This window comes from Mus caroli, unplaced genomic scaffold (assembly GCF_978045245.1).
Source record: "Mus caroli unplaced genomic scaffold, Mus_caroli_1 scaffold_15, whole genome shotgun sequence".
NCBI lineage: Eukaryota > Metazoa > Chordata > Mammalia > Rodentia > Muridae > Mus > Mus caroli.
The window spans coordinates 31,461,262-31,483,653 of NW_028227270.1; the positions used below are offsets into that span (position 1 = coordinate 31,461,262).

Below are 22,392 nucleotides of genomic sequence, written 5' to 3' on the forward strand. Positions count from 1 at the left end.
CATGCCTTCAAAACCAGTACCACCTGGGTAACTCTTACATATTACTAAGTCCTGCCACAGCACAAGGTACAACCTTGGCTATATCTGGAACACAGCCTCTGTGCTCTCTGAAAACACTTCCCGGAAGATGTCACCTCAATGATGCTGGTCTCTTCTTAATCACAGGTAATTTCTTAGCTCCAGCTAACCAGCATCAATAGTCCCAGTAGTGTAAAGTTTTTGCTTTAGTAGTTCTGGTATCTTGTTAATCACAGCTGATTCTTTAGCCCCAGCTAGCCAGAACCATAGAATCTTCACAATCAAAATAGCAAGGGCCCTGAAAGAGCCTTTTATCTTCCCTTGGAAATTTCACAAGCCACACCTCCATCTTCTGCACTGTTCCCCAACATTATCTTCCAAGCTCCAACACAACATCCCACAGAGCTCTTAACATCGAATAGATCTTCTAGCTCAAAGTTTCAAAGTCCTTCCACAGTCCTCCCCAAAACATGATCAGGTTGTCACAGGAATACCCCAGTCCTGGTACTAATTTTCATGATGTTTGTGCAGGAATAGAAACCCTGACTAAGACACCAAGGTTTGGCTGAAAATTTAGTGATGATAAAATATGCTGCTTTATTTAGATTTTGTCAAAAATGTACACGTATTTTTCTATTTAAAAGCAATGATTATTCCTAAGAAAACACACAGAAAATATGTTCAATCCAGAGACTATCCCCACCTGGGGATCCATCTCATATACAGTCACAAAACCCAGACACTACTGTGGATGCCAACAAGTGCTTGCTGACAGGAGCCTGGTATAGCTGTCTCTTGAGAGACTCTGCCAGAGCCTGAGGAGTACAGAGGAGGATACTTGCAGCCAACCATTGGACTAAGCACAGGGTCCCCAATGGATAAGTTAAGAGAAAAAACTGAAGGAGACAAAGGGAATTGCAACTCCATAGGAAGAACAACAATATCAACCAACCAGACTCCCCAGAGCTCCCAGGGACTAAACAAGCAACCAAAGAGTACACATGGATCAACCCCATGGCTCCAGCTGCATATGCAGCAGAGGATGGCCTTGTTGGACATCAATGGGAAGAGAGGCCTTTGGTCCTATGATGGCTCAATGCCCCAGTGTAGGGGAAGGCCAGGGCAGGGAGTGGGTAGTGGGTGGGCATGTGGGTGAACACCCTCATAGAAACAGAGGGAGGGGGGATGGGATAGTGGGCTTCTGGGGCGAAGGGAACCAGGAAAGGGGATAACATTTTAAATGTAAATAAAGAAAATAGTAACAAGATATCCTCCTTAGTTTATAATAAAATTAACATAAATGAATTATTTCCAAAATCTGAAACTCTCTCCACACTATAGAACTAGTGAATTACTTTGTAGATTTTGTTGTAATCTGTGCTCTCTGTTCTAGGTTCGTACCTGATATACATTAAGAGATTGAAATTTGTACTTTTGAGATACTGTATCCTGAACTCAGACATACATACACAATATAGATATCAGTGTAGTTTCAACTCTTTATTTATTTGTAAATAATGATTTTACATGAGGAGGGAAAGATGCATTTTGGAGTGGATATGCTAATTACCTGCAGTCAGAGTTAACATTCTCAGTTTTGGCCTGTAAAGAATTACATTTAAGTAGCCAAAGTCAAACTAATTCCAGGTGAAGAAACTCATGTATATCAATGAATAATGCTTTTAGTCCCAATTAGAAGGAACAGGTGATATTTTAGGTAGCCAAGCAAGTACATTGAAAATCCCTATATCTTAGAGGAAAGAAGACAATGTATTAGGAGTGATGGAGCCTTCCTGAAAATACAGCAAAGAAGCTAGTCCCTCTGCAGATGTACATGGGAGCATAAAGCTAGCAGGCTGACTCATTCTACATTGATAGTGTACTCAGGATTGAAATCCTGGACTATTTTTCTGTAAGGATATAATTAATTAGTAAAACTATGTCCTATATATATTCAGTACATATTTACACATATATAGTTTTGCAAGTTATATATATGATACAATGTTTTAATGTTCTTATGTAATGAATAATTTTTCCAGAGAGTTTTAATTATTATTTTTGTTTTCATTGTGTATGCTGGTTATCTGCTACTCAATAGAGAAACTGTTAATGATTTTTTATCAGTTTTCTCAGTCAGATTATATCTCTTGACCTTTTACCTTTTCCTCTATACTGCAGTGATAACTGCAGTGGTACAGAGGCATAGAAGATAGACACTAAGTCAATACTTCTGGAATTAGGAGAGCCTTCTTACAGATGTGATTTCTGGCAGAAGATGCCATGAGCAAAGCCCTGTCATGTAGAGGGAGTGAAGAACATCAGACAAATTCAATCTATGCATATATGGAAGGTGAATCACAAAAAGTGTTATGTTAAATATACATTAGATAGTTATGTCTTTGTCACAGTAATAATTAGAAAAGAAGGAATTATCAAATTTGCATTTTAGAATTACCTTGCTTTGACCCAACCTAACCTATAGCAGTTATCTGTGCCAAATAGTATAAAAGTTTTGGTGATTTTAAATGATTAACATATTCATATTACTTTGGAGATGTTAATTATATATCCAAAATGAAGTTTTGAAAAAGATCAAGATGGATTCCAAATTCAGACATTTACTAGTTTGATCAGACACTAATAATAGGAAGACTTTTTTTGAACACTTTACTATGTTTACACCTTGTTAGCACTGATGGCTAAATGTGGGTGTTTGTAATCTTCTTAAGTATAAATGCTAATACAAAATGAAATCATATATTCATTGTAAATAGTACATTTCATATACATGTTTTATCAATTAGTACTTAGAATAATTTTTACTTTTTTCTAATTTTGAATGCATATGACAAAACCATATAAGCTATTCAGTTATCAAAATAAAAATACTTTTTTGTAAAATGAAATTATAGATAACATTAAATTCAACATTATAAAGAGTATCATACTGATGTTCAGACAGGAAAATTTTCAAATTCTGTAAGACATTTTATCTGTTTGACAATAGTTGATCTTAGGGCCTGAGCCACTGGTGTTCTGTTCAGGAAAATTTCCCCTGTATCTATGTGTTCAAGGCTCTTTCCCATTTTCTCTTCCATTGTATTCAGTGTATCTGGTTTTATGAGTATCTTGATCCACTTGGACTTGAGCTTTGTACAAGGAAATAAGAATGGATCAATTTGCATGCTTCTACATGCCTACCAGCACTTGATCCAGCACCATTTGTTGAAAATTCTGTCTTTTTTCCACTGGATAGTTTTGGCTTCTTTGTCAAAAATCAGGTGAACATAGGTGTGTGGGTATATTTCTGGGTCTTCACTTTTAGTCCACTGATCTACCTACCTGTCTCTGGACCAATACCATGCATTTTTTTATCACTATTACTCTATGCTACAGCTTGAAGTCAGGGATGTTAATTTCCCCCAGAAGTTCTCTTGTTGTTGAGAATAGTTTTCAGTATCCTGGGTTTTTTGTCATTCCAGATGAATTTTCAAATTGTTCTTTCTATATCTGTGAAGTATTGAGGTGGAATTTTGATGGGGATTGCATTGAATCTGTAGATTGCTCTTGGTAAGATGGCAGTTTTTACTACGTTAATCCTGCCAATCCATGAGCATGGGAGATCTTTCCATCTTCTGAGATCTTCTTCAATTTTTCCTCAAAGACTTGTCATACAGATCTTTCACTTGCTTGGTTAGTGTCACACCAAAACATTTTACATTATTTTGAGTATTGTGAAGGGTGTCATGTCTCTACTTTCTTTATCAGCCCTTGTATCATTTGTATAAAGGAAAGCTATTTATTTATTTATTTGAGTTAATTTTCTATTCAGCCATAATTATATAATCTTCTATTGCTGAAGTTGTTTATCAGCTCTAGGAGTTCTCTGGGGTAATTTTGGGGTCACTTAAACATACTATCATATTATCCACAAATAATGTTATCTTGACTTCTTCTTTTCCAATATGTATCCCTTTGACCTACTTTTATTGTCTAATTGCTCTTGCTGGAACTTCATGCACTGTATTGAATAGATAGGGAGAGAGAGGGTAGCTTTTTCTAGTCTCTGATGTTAATGGGATTGCTTTCAGTTTTTCTCCATTTAGTTTGATGAGGGCTATTTGTTTGCTCTATATTGTTTTTATTATGTTTAGGTATGGAACTTGAATTGTCTTTCCTTAGTACATCAAAATTATTTCAAGCTGTCTCAGATTAAGCATGAATGGGCAAAAAGTAGTGAATGTTCTCATGCAACTTTAGTCATATCCTTCTTTCTATGGCTGTTGCTCAGAGAGAGTGTTTGGAGTCCTTGTAACTGAGTCTCACCCACTGTTTTATGAGGTACGTCCATCACCTTGGCCACTCTTAGCAGATTGTGATTTTTGAGTTGTTAGTTGAGCTAGTGATCATTTTCTGGTTCTAAACTGTTAAAACTGAATTACTTCAGACTATATACTGGTGCTGTATTTAAGAGGGGGAAACTGAAAAAATTCTTATACCTCATTAAAAATGTTTTCTATTTTATTTAACTTTTATCTATTTTTTTTCATTTCACTGAAATACTGCACTAGCTTTATAAGGAGCTATATTTCATTAAAATTTCATCAAGAGAAAAAATATCCAAAACTCATAGAAATCTGTATGAACAAACACTAGCAAATGTTTGCTATTGACTGAAGTCCACACCTGACACAGGAACAGGAACAATGAACTCTGTGTTGGCTCAATTATTGCACAACATAAGTAACTGTTGGAAGCTAAGGAATTATAGTTTTGTTTTGTGAAAAGTTAATAACCATTAAAAGTACTTTCCAAGGTTTGTTATTTTAACAGTAAAGTTACATAAACTGAATGCTTAATGGGGTTCTTTCATAAACTGCTATTCTAGGTAACCATTTAAAATGCTAACGAGATTGGTGGCAGCAGACATAATCAACAGTGTAATATTTAATAACATAAACACAATCTAATTTGAGAAATTACTTTAACTCGATTAGTATTTGAAATTTATTACAGTCAATCAATGAGTGTGTATTGAGGAATTACTCTGTTTTATACATTGTGCCAATCTTAGTAGCACAGATGATAATTTCCAACCCAGCTTTATGGTGCTTGAAAGTTTCAAATTAATTATTTTAAGTACAATGAATTCTACTATAGATGTTGGATAGCTCTACAAAAGACTCTAGAAGATGCATAGGAAGGGTTGATTCACATTTTTATTTGAGTCCACTCTAGAATATCATCTAGGATTTGGGGTATAGATCAATGGCAAGATGCTTGTGCACCATATACCTAGTCCTGGGCTTGATACTAAGCACAACACCATATAAAAATAATTACACGGCACCAAACATTTATTTCTCCCCTTTCTTAAATCAGTTGCTCAGAAGTAAGATAGACTTAATAGCTTCTTCTTGGGAAATCTCTTTAGGACCGTTTTAAATTCACAATTACATTTTCAAAAGAAGTGTCTCTAAATAACAAAAACAGTATAAGAAATCAATTTTAAAATCTTTGGCAAAAGACAAGTAAGTATGAAGCTTAACAGAATAATTATAGAAATATAATACGGAAAGGTAATGGTTTGAAAGCTGTGGCACATTTTTAAAACTCTATGCTATAATATACTCTATACAGCTTATTGTAAATAGTTGCAATCTCCTGTCCTAGTTGACTGTAAGCATTATGAATATCTTCTGAACAGTGCCTGACAGAAGACTCTACTTATTAGATATTGAAGAATAATATAGACTACTGTATAAAGAATGGGGTTTCATTACTAATAACTTAATTAAGACAACATGTGAAATATAAACACTGAGTTATGTTGTTGATGAAGAGTGCTACTTAATGTAATCAATCAACTCATATATTTTATGCTATCAATAGTTTTGGAGTGTGTACTTGATGGTTAGCGGCTTACTCTGATTCTGATTTTTAGAGTACTAAAATTTCAAAAATGACTTCTTATGTTTCTTCAATAAATATTTGTTTTGAAGTTTATATTACAACTATGCTAGCCAGAGAAAAGCTTGGCAAATGCTAATGTGCATTGACCTGGTTCTGTGTACATATGTACATAGATGTTTGCAATGTTTGGTATTGTGTTTTCTTTTTATTTTAAATGAAATCTGAGGAATAGGCTATACTGTTGACCTTTTGTGTGAGATGGTCATCAGTTATTCAGTAGATTATGGTCACAGAATGATGAGAGATTACAGCTTTGAAAGGGGGCTATTTGATGAATGATGAAGAAAAATAATGTCGACTCCTTTTATCACATTACAAATTTACTACCTCAGATAGATCACTTGAGATAATGCTTTTTGAAGTGTGGTGTATCCCACCTTATCTCAGCGCATTTTCCTGATTACCTCTATTCTTGTCACTAAGACAAAACACAGAAGTAAAAGGTAGCCTCGGGCCTTAGGGTGTTTGCTTTCTATTAGGGGAAAGAAACATGTTTTCTAGGGTTTCGGATAAAGGATTACCTTTTCCTCCTTAATGTTTTATAACTTAGAAATAAAAGAACATGCTTTTCTGATTGTAAATACCTAATACATTCTTGCAAAATAAATAAGCGAATTAAGTAACTCAATGGTCTGAGGATTCACAAAGCTGTCTTCATAGTAGATGGAGATTTTGTGACAATTGGGTTATTTATTGGAAATCCACCAGTTTCCCTTTGCCTTTTTAATTTATGAAAAGATCTAGAAGTTCTCTGAAAAATTCATTCTTTAAATTCATTCAATATGAATCTCATTTTTCTATAAACTCAGAAGTATTAATACTGTAATTAAGTCCTGTATATCTGATGTTTCTACATAAAAACAAAGTGTTACCTTTATAAAGTTTTATATAATTAGTTTAAATGTGATTGTTTTTATTATATCAGAGTTCAGAATGAGTTTAAATCTTTTCAAATGAAGAATTTAGACTTCTACTGCTTACCCATGATAAATGCAAGAATAGAAACCCACACCCATGTGCTCCTGCTCCATTTTCTCCTCCTCTCTTCTTAGGATTCTGAGTAAGTTTGACTTTGAAAATGAGAGCTTCCATTTTCAGATTTTTCATATAGGAAACTACGGAATTGCTTGTGAGATAGCCATATTTCCACGTGTTCATATTCTAACTGGAGAAAGAAGGTTGTATGGAAAGAGAATATTAGCAATAGAAGATATGATGTATAAAATTAATATTGTGAAACTTTGAACCCCAAGGAAAAGAGGAAGATATCTGTGGGATAAAACTGACAGAGATGAGGAAAATGAGTCAGTGCTAAAGTACAAGCAAGGAACAAATGAGACTATTAGTATCACAGAGACCTCAACATCATGACAAAGATGTTCCCCGAGGATAAGGTCATAAAACTAAGTTGGAGTCAGAAAAATTCTTGGATCTTAATACTTTGTTATGAGCCTGGGAAGTAAGTGACATTTGTAAATATGTGTATTTTTCCAGGTCAAGGATTAATGATCAGTACCTCCTTTATTCTACAGTTTAATATGAGAAGTCCATTGCGAATACCATGAATGACTAACAGTGACCCTCAGGACACTTGTGTGGGGAGGAGAGCACATGAAGGGATAGGAGTAAATGTGTGTGGAATGGAAAGAAAAGATGTGGCTCCCTACATGACAGTGTAACAAGCTGTGCACCATATGAAGAGAAAACCTCTATAAGTTTTAGAATAAGAACACAATAAATAAATAAATAAATAATAAATAAACTTATAAATAAATTTCTTGTTTTCCTTTTTCTTTTATTTTATTGAAAATACATTCTTCTCTCATAAAATAATCCCAACCACAGTTTCTCCTCTCTTCATTTCTTCTATGTAAAGGAATTTTAATCCAACAACATGGCTGCTCTGTTTTCATCCAAAGACCTTCTAGGTCTGTGTGATCTAGCTATGCAGAAACAGTCTTAGTACATACTTTTAATCCCCCTGGTGTGCTTAGTACACACCTTTAATTCCCAACAATGATGTCTAACTGAGGGGCAGACAAAGTGGCAATTCAGAGAAAGATTTGACAGAATGAGTCAGAAATGGTACAAGAACAATTCTCAAGAGAAACCCTGTGTAAGAGCAATGCAGGAAGAGAGTAGTCAGTACTGTTCAGCCAGTTGGGTCAATGACATGGGAGTCAAAGCAGTGAGTGTAGTGCAGTGGACTTGAAGTGAGAAAATACAAACAAGCCAGAACAAGATTAGAACAGATTGCTAGGATTAATTTGAGGCCAAGCAGAGCAATTCAGAATCAATTATCTTGAAGAGAAGTTGGAGCCAGAACAGCTAAGTTGACCAGGCAGCCTGAGTTCAGAAAGAGCTAGAAAGGGTGAGCTTATTCAGTACTTAGCTTCTGAGAAGACAATTACATCTGATGGATAAGTCACTTCTACGATCCTAGTCTGCTCCACCCTTTCCTCCCCACTGGATCTACTCCTCTCTTTAGAAAATCACAGTGGTGGTACACACCTTTAATCCCAGCACTCGGGAGGCAGAGGCAGGTGGATTTCTGAGTTCAAGGCCAGTCTGGTCTACAAAGTGAGTTCCAGGACAGCCAGCACTATCCAGAGAAACCCTGTCTCGAAAAACCAAAAGAAAAAAAAAAAAGTCACAGGCTTCCAAGGGACAAGATCCAAATAAAACAGGATACAAAAAGACGAGGCAAAACCCCTCACATCCAGGCTGACCAAGGCAACCCAATTAGAAGAAAGCAGTCCCAAGGGCAGGCCAAAGAATCAGTGATACAGCAACTCCCACTGTCTACAGAACTGTTCTACAACACCAGCAAGTTGACATCTATACCAGTAAAGAACATCCCTCCATGGCCTCTGCATCAGCTCCTGCTTTCTGACCTGCTTGAGTTCCAGTCCTGACTTCCTTTGATGATGAACAGCAGTATGGAAGTGTAAGCCAAATAAACCCTTTCCTTCCCAACTTGCTTCTTGGTCATGATGCTTGTGCAGGAATAGAAACCCTGACTAAGACAAATTGGTAATATGCAGAGGAAGTGGGTCATACACATGTAGGCCTCATGCTTGACATTTCAGACTCTATGAGCCTAAGTGAGCCCTGCTTAGTTGATTAGTGGGCCATGATCAGGACCCCCTTCATTCTACAGTTTAATATGAGAGCTACATTGCGAATACCATAAATGACTAATAGTGACCCTCAGGACACTTGTGTGAGGAGGAGAGCACATAAAGGGAATACTCCCACCACTTCTGTGGGCTCCTTGAGGTCCTATGGGAGGACCCAATAGAGACCTCTAGTTTAGACTCTCTGGCTTATAATGTCTGGCTATGAGTGTCTCTAACTACTGCCTACTACTAACCTGCTGCCAGAGAAAGCCTATCTGATAATGACTAAACGACCACCATTTTATGTTCTATGAGTATTATTAGGAATTAGGAATAATTTCATTTGACCAGTCATGTTTGACCAAAAAGAACCAAAAGCAAACTGAAACAAAAAAAAGCAAAAATGTAAGAGTCTGTTGGTCTGAAACTGATGTTTACAAGTTTTGGCTTGCTTTCTTTTCTTTTCTTTTCTTTTCTTTTCTTTTCTTTTCTTTTCTTTTCTTTTCTTTTTTTTCTTCTCATGGGATTTATCCAGATTTCTGGCAGTTTAACCAAAGATCATTTAATTTGACTTTGAGAATACCCAGGGAAGCCAACAGTCTCCTCATGTCTTCTTTTTGCTGCCAAGATCCTGCAGCTTTGCTGTCAGATGAGTAGTGTGGGTTTTGTGAGGCACCTTTTATAATAGCAGGGACCATGTAAAGCTCTCTAATATCCAGAGCAGCAGACCCGATGAGAACCTGAGGTTCATTCCAGAGCCCCTCCCGTCAGTGCTTCAGCTTTGGGGGATGGGTGGCAATGGTCTTTTTTTTTTTTTCTTTTTTTTCTGTTTGCTTGTTTAGAAATTACTGGAAATGCTCAGAGATACATTGTGATGGCAAATAACTGACGATGGGTTTTAAAACTTGGAATTCTATGAGTTATCTGTAACTTATACATAACTTATTTTCCAATCAGTAGACATTCTGACTGAGTCTTACATCTGTTATCTGTCTCTCCTTTACCCTCAGTTTTTTATGTAACCCACACTCACCTCTTTTGTTTTTCTCTCTTTTTATTTTATTTGTTTGTTTGCTTTTTTGTTTTTGTGGGCTTTTTTGTTTTTTGGTTTTTGTTGTTGTTTTGGGTTTTTTTTTTTGTTTTGTTTTTTGAGACAGGGTTCCTCTCTGTAGCCCTGGCTGTCCTGGAACTCACTTTGTAGACCAGGTTGGCCTCGAACTCAGAAATCCGCCTGCCTCTGCCTGGGAGTTAAGTGCTAGGATTAAAGGTGTGTGCCACCACCACCCAGCTTATTTTATTAAAAATGGATTTTTTACATAATATATTCTGATAAAGGTTCCCCTTCCCCAATCTTCTCTCAAATATTTCCCACCTTTCTTCCCATCTAGATCCATATGCTCTTTCTCCTCAGAATACAAACAGGCATTTAAATAAATGTAATAAAACAAAACAAAACAAACATGCAGGAACAGTGCAAAGTAAACAGAAATAAAAAAGCAGAATAAAAGAAAAAATGTAGAGGCACAGGCATTCATACAAACAAGAATTGGAAAGAAACACAAAATGGGGAGCCATAAACTACTTGCAAGAACTTTTAAATTTAAACAACTTCCCAGAAAACAATATTGTGAGACAGAGGTGCCCAGTGACAACAGTCTGTTGACTTTGTGTTACCATCTCCCATTGGGCATGGGACCTGCCCTTAGGAGTGGTTTCTACCCCTAATACAACTCCCTTGGAAAGAATTTTTTATTTTAAATAGTTATCAATTACAGAAATGTTCTAGGTTTAGGGATGGGGATTTGTATCTGCCTCCCCTCTTAGCACTGTGACCCCCATCTGCCCCAGACATGTCAGGCCTTGCGTATACTGCTAGTATCTTTGAGTTCCTATGTGTGTCGGGCCTGCTCTGTTTAGAAGACATTACATCCTTGGAATCCTCCATTACCTCTTGCTCTTTCTTCCACACTTTCTTTCTTCTCTCCCATCGCCTTCTTTAAGACCTGAAGGAGGGATTTGGTGGTGAATTCCCATCTATTACTGAGTGTTGCAACGTCTCTTACTCTGTGCACAATGTCTAGCTGTGGGTCTCTATATTTGTCACCATGCAGGAAGAAGCTTCTCAAATGGGGCTGAGCACAGTACAGTTCTAAGAGAATATTGTTAGGAGTCATTTTACAGTTATGCTCTTTTAGCAGAACAATGGAATTTGGTTTTCCCCAAGTACCTTAAATATCTGTTCTTAGGTTTCTCACCACCTGAGCAGTGTGTGATAGATTGCATCTCTTAAATCCAACTATTGTTGGTTAGTCCCAGATGCTATGTGCCACTACTGCACCAGCACATGGGAACTCAATTGCATGTCTCTCTACCACCATGGATATATATCACATGCAAACCTATGTGTCTCAGAACTATTCATTCTAAACAAAAAAACAAAAAAACAAAACAAAAACAAACAAAAAACCCCACACAGACCAAACTTAATGGTGTTTGCTAGCAAAACCAACTAATCTGGACATAACATTCAGACCCTTACAGTTCTGTCATGGTTTTTCTTAGATCTCTATTTACGACCCTAAAAACCGTCTTGGCTGCATTAAATCTCTGACAACATGTGAGCCTATCATCATCATCAACTGACTCTTTACATCATGCTTCCTTGAAAATGGATGTTATAGCCTTTTAATGCATTAGTTTCTGTTTGTTGTTGTTGTTATTTGGTTTTTTGGGTTTTTTTGTTTGTTTGCTTTGCTTTTTGGTTTTTCGAAACAGGGTTTTTCTGTATATCCCTGGCTGTCCTTGAACTCACTCTGTAGACCAGACTGGCCTCAAACAAAGAAATCCACCTGCCTCTGCCTCCCAAATGCTGGGATTAAAAGTGTGTGCCACCACTGCCCGCCTCTAATGTTTTTTTTTTCAAATCAACAATCTAGTCAGGTGTATTGGAGGATAACTAATCCTAGGACTGGGAAAGTAGAGGCAGACTGATCTATGTGATTATGAGGCTGGAGTGGCTCTACACAGCAATTTCATAGCTACCATGACTACACGGTAAGAACCTGTTTCAAAAGTAAATACTTTAAAATCCTATTAAGTATTCAGGGATATGTTTTCAGAACTTCCCTAGCGGTAGTGTGTACTTGAGGAGAGAATTTACTTCAGAACACCATGGTTACTGACACCTTGTCTTCACTAACTCAACTTCTCTTTGTAATGAAGGACTGGACTGTCTCCATCTTAAGTGTCTGTATCGTCAAAGCTTTCTTTTTACTTCTGAAACATAGGGTTTTTGTTTGTTTGTTTGTTTGTTTTCTGGTAACTGTTAAATGAGACATGAGGGTGTGTTATGTATGTATGTTTTTGTGTGTGTGTGTTTTGTGTGTGTGTATCTATGTGTGTCTGTGTCTGTATACATATGTACTGAGAAGACAAATTGAAAGCTTAAATCATGTTGATATCATTATTTTATTGGCCCACATACACTCCTTTTCAATGAAACATGGATTATGGTAGCATAGTTTGTGCATTGGTTAGCTAGTAGGTATTGTTAGTGCACATATTTGGAACTAGATTAATAAAAAACCATATGCATTGGTGCCTCTGCCTCACAAGTACAGCCATTATGAAGCTTTCATACTTTAGCCACATTAAATTCCTCTTTCATTAATATATAAGTTTTTCTCATTCTTATTTTAAGGTCCTTTGACTTTTAAACCTGTGATTTTTCTGTAACTAACAAATTTCCATACATTCATTATCACTGTTCCAAATTACCCTCCTTTATGCATCCCTCTATATTATCTCTTATATTTGTTGAGAACATGCTTGCCTCAGTCAGACAGACAATGACTACGCTTACCAAGTCATTCAGTGGGCACTGATCGTAATTCTCCAGTGTTAGTCACGTACTGAACACCATCTCTCTGCTTCACATTACCAACTCTACATGAATGTTTTTTAGAATAGTTCTGCTGTCTCTTCATTGTGTGACTAATTCCATTGTTTATGAAGCAATTTAATGTTTAATAAATTATATGCATTGTATTTATATTTTGATTTAGAAACTCTTCATAAGGATGATTCCATATTTTCAAGTCCGGATGTCACTGACATTGCACCAAGTAGGAAGAGGAGACACCAAATGCAGAAGAATCTTGGGACAGAACCTAAAATGGCTCCACAGGAGTTGCCGCTACAGGAGAAGGAAAGGTGAGTGTGCACATCTGTACAGCTATGCTACATCCCCATATAGACTACCCAAAAGATTAGAGCTCCTCGGTTGATGACCTACTTTTAGAGATAAAAATTATGATGTGGAATATGATAAAGCAGTTGCAATAATATTTTTTCTGGTATTTAGTTGATATATATTAATACTTAAGGCCAAATATTAATTCCAAAACTATAAACAGGGTTTCATTGTGCTTTTCATAGTTTAATTAGAGAAGATGTGTAGAATACTAAAATATTAGACTGTATCTTGTGTTCAGTAAGCATTTCAACCCAATTTATTGCTTAAAGGGCACTGAGATCACATTCAACTTAGCCACTCTGTCTGGTTATGCTTGTCCCTTCCTCTTGTACAATCCCTTCCTCTGGTCTCCTGTTCACTTTTATCAAACTTTGACAGTATATGGTTTATTTTTACTCTGTGTTTCAAACTTGAATTTCTAGTCTAATTTAAAGTAAAAATTATATTTCAATATAACAAGACAGTGGATATTCATAAATAGTATTATCAGATGAAATCTAAATGAATGTGTGAATTGATATTCAATGAGGATTTTATTCTTTTTCTTTAAGTTGTTGTTGGTGTTGCAGATGGTGTTATTAGTTCCTTGCAGAATGTGCAAAGAGAAGACCCATGGCTCTCAAGGCCTTCCCTTGTGGTCTTCCCCTTCCCTTCTTTACCTCCATACCTATGTAAAGCTGGGTTTTCTTTTATCCTCCTTAATACAATGTGTCATAGGTCAAAAAGTGCAGAAGCAAATAAAAATTGAACTGCTTTCAGTCAAGGTACCACCAAACACACTTACCAACAAGCTTCTTCTTGTTTGTTTGTTTGTTAGTTTGTTTGCCTGCTTATTTGGAAAACAGTGATAATTCAGAAATAATAAAGTTATTCCAGTAAGTGAAGAAAGAGCACATGAATTTGAAGGAGAGTTGGGAGTGGTGTATGGAAAGGTTTACAAGGAGGAAAGGGAAGGAAGAAATGTTATATTGTAATCTCAAATTTTAAAATCAACTAAAAATGTTATTTATGTTGCCAAAAAGATTTGTGTAACCTTAAAATAGTTTGTGAACATTTTAGTGTTAATTTTCAGGGTGTCCTTTGTAGTTTACATGAACAAGAATGTAGAACAAGTTTTTGTTGTTTTTTTTCAGCAAGAAAGCCATTTTTTTCTTTCTATATACTTTTATTAGATATTTTCTTCATTTACATTTCAAATGCTATCCCAAAAGTCCCCTATACCCTCCCCCCACCCTGCTCCCCAACCCAACCACTCCTGCTTCCTGGCCCTGGTATTCCCCTGTAATGAGGCATATGATCTTCCCAATACCAAGGCTCTCCTCTCAAGTATTCTTGATATGTGCAAAAAGTTTAAAAGTGTAAAATGATGTTTAGAACAAAATCTTTTAGAATTCTATAAGGAGTAGGACATGATGAGGTGTAAGCCATGCCTTGAGAGTCTGGCAAGATAACAGGAGAGTTCTTAGGTTTCTGGCATAGAACAGTAATTATAACCATATTACAGATGGTTATAATTGATCTGCTCTGTAGCCCTAGCTCTCTTATGGCTGGAGATGGTAGAATGTTCAAGGGCAGCCTTGCTGTAGGTCAAGGCCAACTGACTGTAGATTGAGATCCTATCCCTGAAACAAAACAAACAAAATCATGGTGATAAAATTGGATCGATTTGTATATTATTTAATTATGAAATTTTGCCTGATATATTTGTCCCTTGCACAGGATCCTTTGTGTATAGTACATGTTTCAAGATAATCTCTTTTAAAAATCAATATACAATGAGCTCTTGATGTTCTGGTTTGTCATCTCAGGTCATCCCTTACCTCTTCACCATTTGGAAGAGATACTGTCATGTTAGGCATACTATGCTTTTCATAGTGAAGAATCATTCCTAAATTATATCAGAATTAACATGCTATTTGTATAGATTTTATTGTGAAGAATAAATTACCGGCAACTCAGAGAACTATCACCTTAACAGTGTGTGTGTGTGTGTATATATATATATATATATATATATATATATATATATATATATATATAAATTTAGGTTTATTCTAGGTTACTGCCATTAACCTTAGCTTCTCTTGCAAATGGATTGTTACTGTTTTAAAGCATTTAGCTGTTGGTAGAGAATTAATGGGTCCTATGACTTATCAGTTTATGGTACTGAGGGAGGTATAATCTTTGTGAAGTTTACTAAAATATATAAAATGTTTCCTTTGGTATATTCATAAGGATATTCAGTAGAAATATCTTCTAGATTAGAATACAGCTCTGTTGGTTGAGTGATTATGTAGCATGCATAAAGCTCTGGGTTCAATTCCCCAGCAATTTGGTATGATGATATAGCCCTCTACTCACAACACAGGTGATAGAAGCAGAAGAATTATGTATTCAAGGTCATCCTCTTTGTTGACTGCATAGTGAGCTCAGTGCCTCTGGGCTCAATGACACACTGTCTCAAAGACAGTAGGAAAGAGAAATAGAGAACATTAGTTGTAACTCATGTGGAATTTTAAATATATGCACCTTAGTCATGGTTTCTATTGCTATAAAGGGACACCATGACCAACAAATGCAAGTTGGAGAGGAAAGGGTTTATTCAGCTTGCACTTCCACATTGCTGTTCATCACCAAAGGAAGTCAGGATAGAAATCCTCAAAGTGTAGGAGTAGATGTAGAGGCAGTGGAAGAGTACTGCTTACTGGCCTTCTTATAGAACCCAGGACTAGCCAGCCCATGGATGACACCATCTTCCATGGGCTGGGCCCTCCCTCATTTATCACTAACTGAGAAAACTCCTTCCAGCTTTATCTTATGGAGACTCAACTGAGGTGTCTTCCTCTCTGATGACTCTAGCTTGTATCAAGTTAATACACAAAGCCAGCCAGTACAGTCCCTTACAAGATTATTTCTTCTGTATCCCCTCTGATAGCCCTATAGCCTCATTAGTTAACTGCCACCTAACTCTACACTGACTGAGGAAATACATAGTAGGCATTATTGGTTTTTCCTATGACTTCCCATACACTGCTGAACGAAGTGTTCACCTTTTATTTCATATAACTTACTCTGTATGAAGAGATGCAAGTGTACATTAACCTACATTTGAAGGTGGTCAGGATGTATTAGAAACACCACAGAGGATTCATCCTGAAGAATCATAATTTGGTCTATAACCTGAAGGAAAGGGGGGAGTTAAACAGAACTGTGGAGCAGGGGTGTAGATAACAGTGTTCAAGCACAGTATCTACTGTAAGTGCATTCTCAGGAGTATGCATATAACAGCAGAGAGCAAGGCAGAAGGTATAAAATGCTGCTGCTGTCAGCCAGATCACAGTGGGCAGGTATATAGCCCTGCTAGGAACTTTGGCTTTTGATCTTATAGAGCAATGATTTCTTAAGGTTTTCCTGCCTGTTTGTAACTCTTGTTAAGATACCAAATTACTCCTTCCATCCAATCTCTATACGCTTGGGACCCAGCATCTTGGTAAATGTCAAGAGTCCCCTAGACCTTCCCCTTTACTCCTTTTCTTTATGACCACCAGAACAACCCTCTACCAGGAATCCAAAACTGCCACGTTAGGCAGGGACTTCCTACTTGTCCTCCATTCCATAAAGCTTATTCCTGATGCAGCCTGCCAGCAGAAGCCCCTCTCCCCATAGCATTTCTGTTGCCTAGGAACTTGGCATCTTGGTGCAGACCCAGGGACCTGTAGTTCTTCCATGGGGCCCCTTTCTGCATTTCCCTCTAGTACAGCTTCATCCCTTTACTCTTTCTTCATAACTGGATGATAAATCCCTATTACTGTGACACAACCTACTTATGCCATCCAACATGGAGAAATGGAGCTGTAGAGCAAGTAAAGGCTTCAGTCTTACTTATAAGAGCCCATGGTTTTGGAAGGTACTTTGCATTTCTACCAAGGAGAAAATTAATATCTCCCAGCTACAAACCCAGTGACAAACAGCAGTGACCTACCTGCATGCAAAAATACTGGTGCAGGGGAGACACAAATGTCATGGGAATAACTGACCACTTTTTTTGTTTGTTTGTTTGTTTGTTTGTTTGTTTGTTTTTCGAGACAGGGTTTCTCTGTATAGCCCTGGCTGTCCTCTAACTCACTTTGTAGACCAGGCTGGCCTTGAACTCAGAAATCCGCCTGCCTCTGCCTCCTGAGTGCTGGGATTAAAGGTGTGCGCCACCACGCCCAGCAACTGACTGCTTTTTTTTTTTTAGATAGTGGATTTAAAGCCCATTCCGCCCATTCCATGAGATGGAGTTCATACTTAACACTGCTAAAGTGCCCAAGATTCTGAGATTAGATAGTTCATGAGCCCTAGTGAAAAAAATCTATTTTTCCACTAAATAAACAAAGCAACAAATGACTCCTGATGAACATATTGCTGTACCAGTAGATCAGAGCACTACTCAGCCCGCATCAGAGAAGGTACAACAGATGGTAATTAGCACAAAGGTCCACAGCTGACATAATGCAGAGAGTGGGAGGCTCTAGAGCACTAAACTCTAAACGGGATGTCTTGAACAAACTCTTCTCCTAAGGTTCAGGAATCTATTCAGAAGATGAGGTTTTCAGGAAGGCTATAGGTTTCAGCTGTGAAATGGGATCTTCCAGAAACAACAGGAATGATACACATATGAACTCACAGAGATGGTGACAGCATCCACAAATCCACACAGGTTAACACCAGATATAATATAAGCACTGAGAAGGGGAAAAGGAGACAAAGTCCGAGCTCTGAGATGTTCTTTCCAATTGATACCATCTGGAAAAGGAAAAATCAGGCCAGGCCCCATGCCTACCAGAACTTGGACAACACAGAGTCCTTTTTTATTTCTGTACTTTTTGTCTTTTTATTGTATTTTTCTCATTAGATTTTTCAGTGGTTTGTTGGTTTCAGTTTTAGCTTTTTATTCATTGGCTTTTTGTTTATGAGAGGGGGCATGAGGTTTGAAGAGTAGGGATGTTGAGAAGATCTGAGAGGAGTTGAGAGGGGAAAGAATGGGATCAAATGTATGAATAATTTTCAGTAAAACTATCCTTTTAAAAAACTTATCAATCTGTTGGGTTGAGCAGACAATTCTGATATTTCAGCCACTATTACATCTTTAGGATAAAATGAGTTTTCTTTTAAACTGTTCTAACTTCGTAGGCTGTGTGATCATGGATTCACAATGATGCAGCTTTCATTTTCGAAACACAGGAAAGTGACAATACATACTGAAGGATACTAGATGCTTACAGGAATAAAAGCTTAAACTCAGCATGCATTAGCAGCCCAGAGGTGCAGATTTACACTGTCAGTTTGCTTCTTTCTGGTAAATATAAACACTGTTTCTCTGGAGTATTTTTAGATTGCTAATGATTTATTGTTCTAGTATTATTCTGGAATTCTTAAGTCTGGTGTATATCGATAATTATTTACTTAAAAACTAGTGTGACTAATGCAGGCCGTGTGGGGAATGCGCCATGACCCTTCCCTGTCAGGGAGCTCCAGCACTGTTGCTGTTCATGGGTACCATGTGCTGGGCATCCTGCTCTTTATCACACTGCACCACACTAAGCTGTGACTGTAGACGTCTTAGCCTTCTTACCCATCTGTGTTCATCAAAATGAGCCACTTGCCAAGTCTACAAGGGTTGTGAGAATTTTTGGATTTATCTCTTTCAGTAATGTCACCAGGTTCAATACTGAGACACACAAGAGCATTATAAAATTACTTTCTATGAAATAGTAATAGAAAAATAACTAAATGAAATAACACTGTATACTGGATTTATTTGGCACCCATACTTCAAGTTTTTTGGTACTTTTAATTTCTTTTATTTTATGAAGGTTTTGCCTACATTTATTTATATATGTCAACCACGTAAGTGCCTGGTGCCTATGAAAGTCGAAAGAGCATGTTAGATCTCCTAGAACTGGAGTACTAGATGCATGTGAACCACCATCAGATGCTGGGAACTGAAACCAGGTTCTCAGCAATAGCACTGCATTCTCTCAACTGCTGGGCCATCACTCCAGGAGCTCATCTGAAAATCAGAATGAAACCTTACTTTATTATATAGCAGAACATCTAGGATATATTTTTTCCACCGTTTAAGAACTTTTAATATTCTTCCCAAATCATTCATTCTCTCTCTCTCTCTCTCTCTCTCTCTCTCTCTCTCTCTCTCTCTCTCTCTCTCACACACACACACACACACACACACACACACACACACCACAAAATTTGATCTAAACAAATTAGAATTACATATTAACAAAGGCTTTGCTCCTTATCCATAAAGACTTATAAATGAATTTTTTTTTCTCTCAGGTTTTCTGAGAAAAATGTGGCAGAGACTAAGGATAGAGACATATCCTATTATTACTCTGGCAACTAAGATCAAATATGGAAATCAAATATGGAAATATGTAAATTCCATAAACATGTATCAAAAATGTAGTTTAAAGTCTGGTGTCCAAGAAAAGTCAGAGATAGGAACAAAGTGCCTCCATGTTAGACATACATGGAAGGTGTCACACATTTACTGGAATTCCGTGGTGACTTCAGTACCTACTCTTATGACACCATTCATTCTATAGGCATGTATGAGATGTGATAGCAGGAAGGGCTCTACCTCCAAACTACGTGGAAATTGATGTGAATCATCAGGAGTCCTTTGTACTCCTACCTTCATAACTCAGACATTTATACAACAGAGTTTCTGAGAATCCCCACAAGAAATAATTTATTTGACTGAGTTTCCAGATGTTCTTAAGCATTGCACCATCAAACAATTCACCTCCGTTATGCACTCTCCAAATTTGACAAGTGCAGGGATACTAACAACCCAAGTAGCAGTACTTCTCCATAGAACTGGTCTGGATACAGACTAAAATTCTTTAATAGTCAGTGATTTTTATAATAATACAAGGAGATTTCAAACACAATTATAATGTTAGGCACTAAAGTACGTTATCAGAAAAGCCTCTAGTGTGCCTGTGGGATCGCCTTATGGTCCTTTCACAATCCTGTTTAGGAAGTTGTTTGCTTCCCACATTGATGGCCCTTGCTGTGAGTAACGAGGTCATGTTCTGAGTGACAGGACACATGTGAAAACATTCAGCACCACTTCATCTGCAGTTGCAGAATAAATCCATGAAAGCACTGGATCAAAATATAAACAAATTCTTGCATAGCATTTGGAAACTTCTATAGGCTGTCTTTGTTTCTACAGGCTACAGATAGAATATGTGTAGGTTCCTGTATTTCAAGCATAATTCCATGGGAGTGATTTAGTTTTCTGTGTGGTAGATGCCTTCTAAAAAGAGTTCCAACATGTTTTCCAAAATAATAAAAAAATATTAAAACTTTACAGATGTTTTTCCTCAAACTGTAGCAAAGGAGTTTTAGCTATGTGTTCTGAGTTATTTAAGTTTCCCATTAAAAATTATGTAAGCTGTTGTATTTCAGGTTACTAGTGAATGTTAAAAGGCTACACTCTGAAGTAAGACTGTGATTAGATATTACTGAAGACCTTGTAGTCAGAGGACAGATCTCTTGTTCACCACCGTGTGACAACTAGCTGATGTGCCAGTTTCTAGGCCTTCCTCTGCCTCTGTCTGTCTCTGTCTCTGTCTCTGTCTCTGTCTCTGTCTCTGTCTCTGTCTCTGTAGGCTTTCTTAAATCATACTCACGTCATTCCACATCTGGATGTACATGTGTTTTGGGACTTTAAGCTTAGGTGAGGCCACTTGTGTAGCAGTCTACCCACTGATCATCTCCTAACCCTCTAACTCTTCTTTGTGTATATAATCAGTGTTAGATGTAATTGAAAACAAAACAACAAAAATCCAAGGTACCAGTTGCTAAAAATATAAGGGAGAATGCATTTCTTTTTAGTAAAATGAGCTTCACTTTTTATGTTGTGATTATAGAAGGGGTACATGGTCATCCCAAATAATGAGAAAATATAGACAGAAGGGTGAGCTGAGAAGCCTGCAGTCTCTTCTACATGGAGATGAGCACCACTAACACTGGAGCAGCCCTGTGTCTCATAGCTCTCTTCTGCTCCATGTTTGGTTTATAAAACTAGGCTCGCAGCATGTATCGTATAACCTGTTATTAGATACAAATACGTGTAAAAATTTCTCTTTAATAGATATTTCAAAATAATTTGACATTCTACTTTTTAAATATTTTCATTTTTCTTTAACTACTCCTCCATTGTATTTTTTTGCATTATTGGAACAATCATTGTATTTATTTTAATATAATATATAATATAATTTTTGTTAATTGGTTAATTCCTGTCGTAGAGTCCCAGAAATAGAATTAGTAGAACATCAGGAAAGTAAACCTGCTAGTCTTGTATCGTATTTGATCAGAATTCCTTCAGAACCTCTAAACTATTTTGACTTTATGACTAGTAGTGGTTGCTTGTGCTTTTTCATAATCTGCTTCATTTTGGTTATAGCCAAATCATTTTAATAAACAGTTATTATCTCACTGTTTAACTTTTAATTTTTAACTATTAATGAACTCATCTGTGTGTATTTGGGTGTGTGTGTGTGTGTGTGTGTGTGTGCTCTTTGAAAGTGTCTCCATGGGTTACCTAAGCTGGCAGTGATCTTCCTGAGACACTTTTTCCATAGTTCAAGTTAATCATTCTTGTTTGCTTTCTCACATATTTATTGTTTATTGAATTTTATCATTTATCATTAGCTATTCATAACAGCTATTTGCAGTAGAGATATATGTTTCCTATTACTTTGGAGCTTCTGATATACTAAATTTTAGTATTTTTCCATATTATCATCTGTATTTTATTTATTATATTTATAATTTTGATGTTATCGTGTATTAAGCATTGTAATAAACAAGATAGATAAATAATAATATATAATAGATATATAGGTAGGTAGGTAGGTAGGTAGATAGGTAGGTAGATACATACATACATAGCTTTATGTTATTTACCTCTACCTAGTTCATAGATTAGAAAGCTCAGTTCTA

The 22,392-nt window shown here is 36.8% G+C and overlaps 1 protein-coding gene across 3 annotated transcripts in view; it reads left to right on the top strand.

Moving 5' to 3' along the window:
- Xrcc4 (X-ray repair cross complementing 4) overlaps window positions 1-22,392 on the top strand; it is a 246,006-nt gene that overhangs the window by 141,060 nt on the left and 82,554 nt on the right. For all 3 annotated transcript variants that reach the window (XM_021180097.3, XM_021180098.3, XM_029484982.2), the window contains one exon: window positions 13,178-13,325. In XM_021180097.3, coding sequence (XP_021035756.1) covers window positions 13,178-13,325 — 148 coding nt within the window. The remainder of the gene's footprint in view (window positions 1-13,177; window positions 13,326-22,392) is intronic.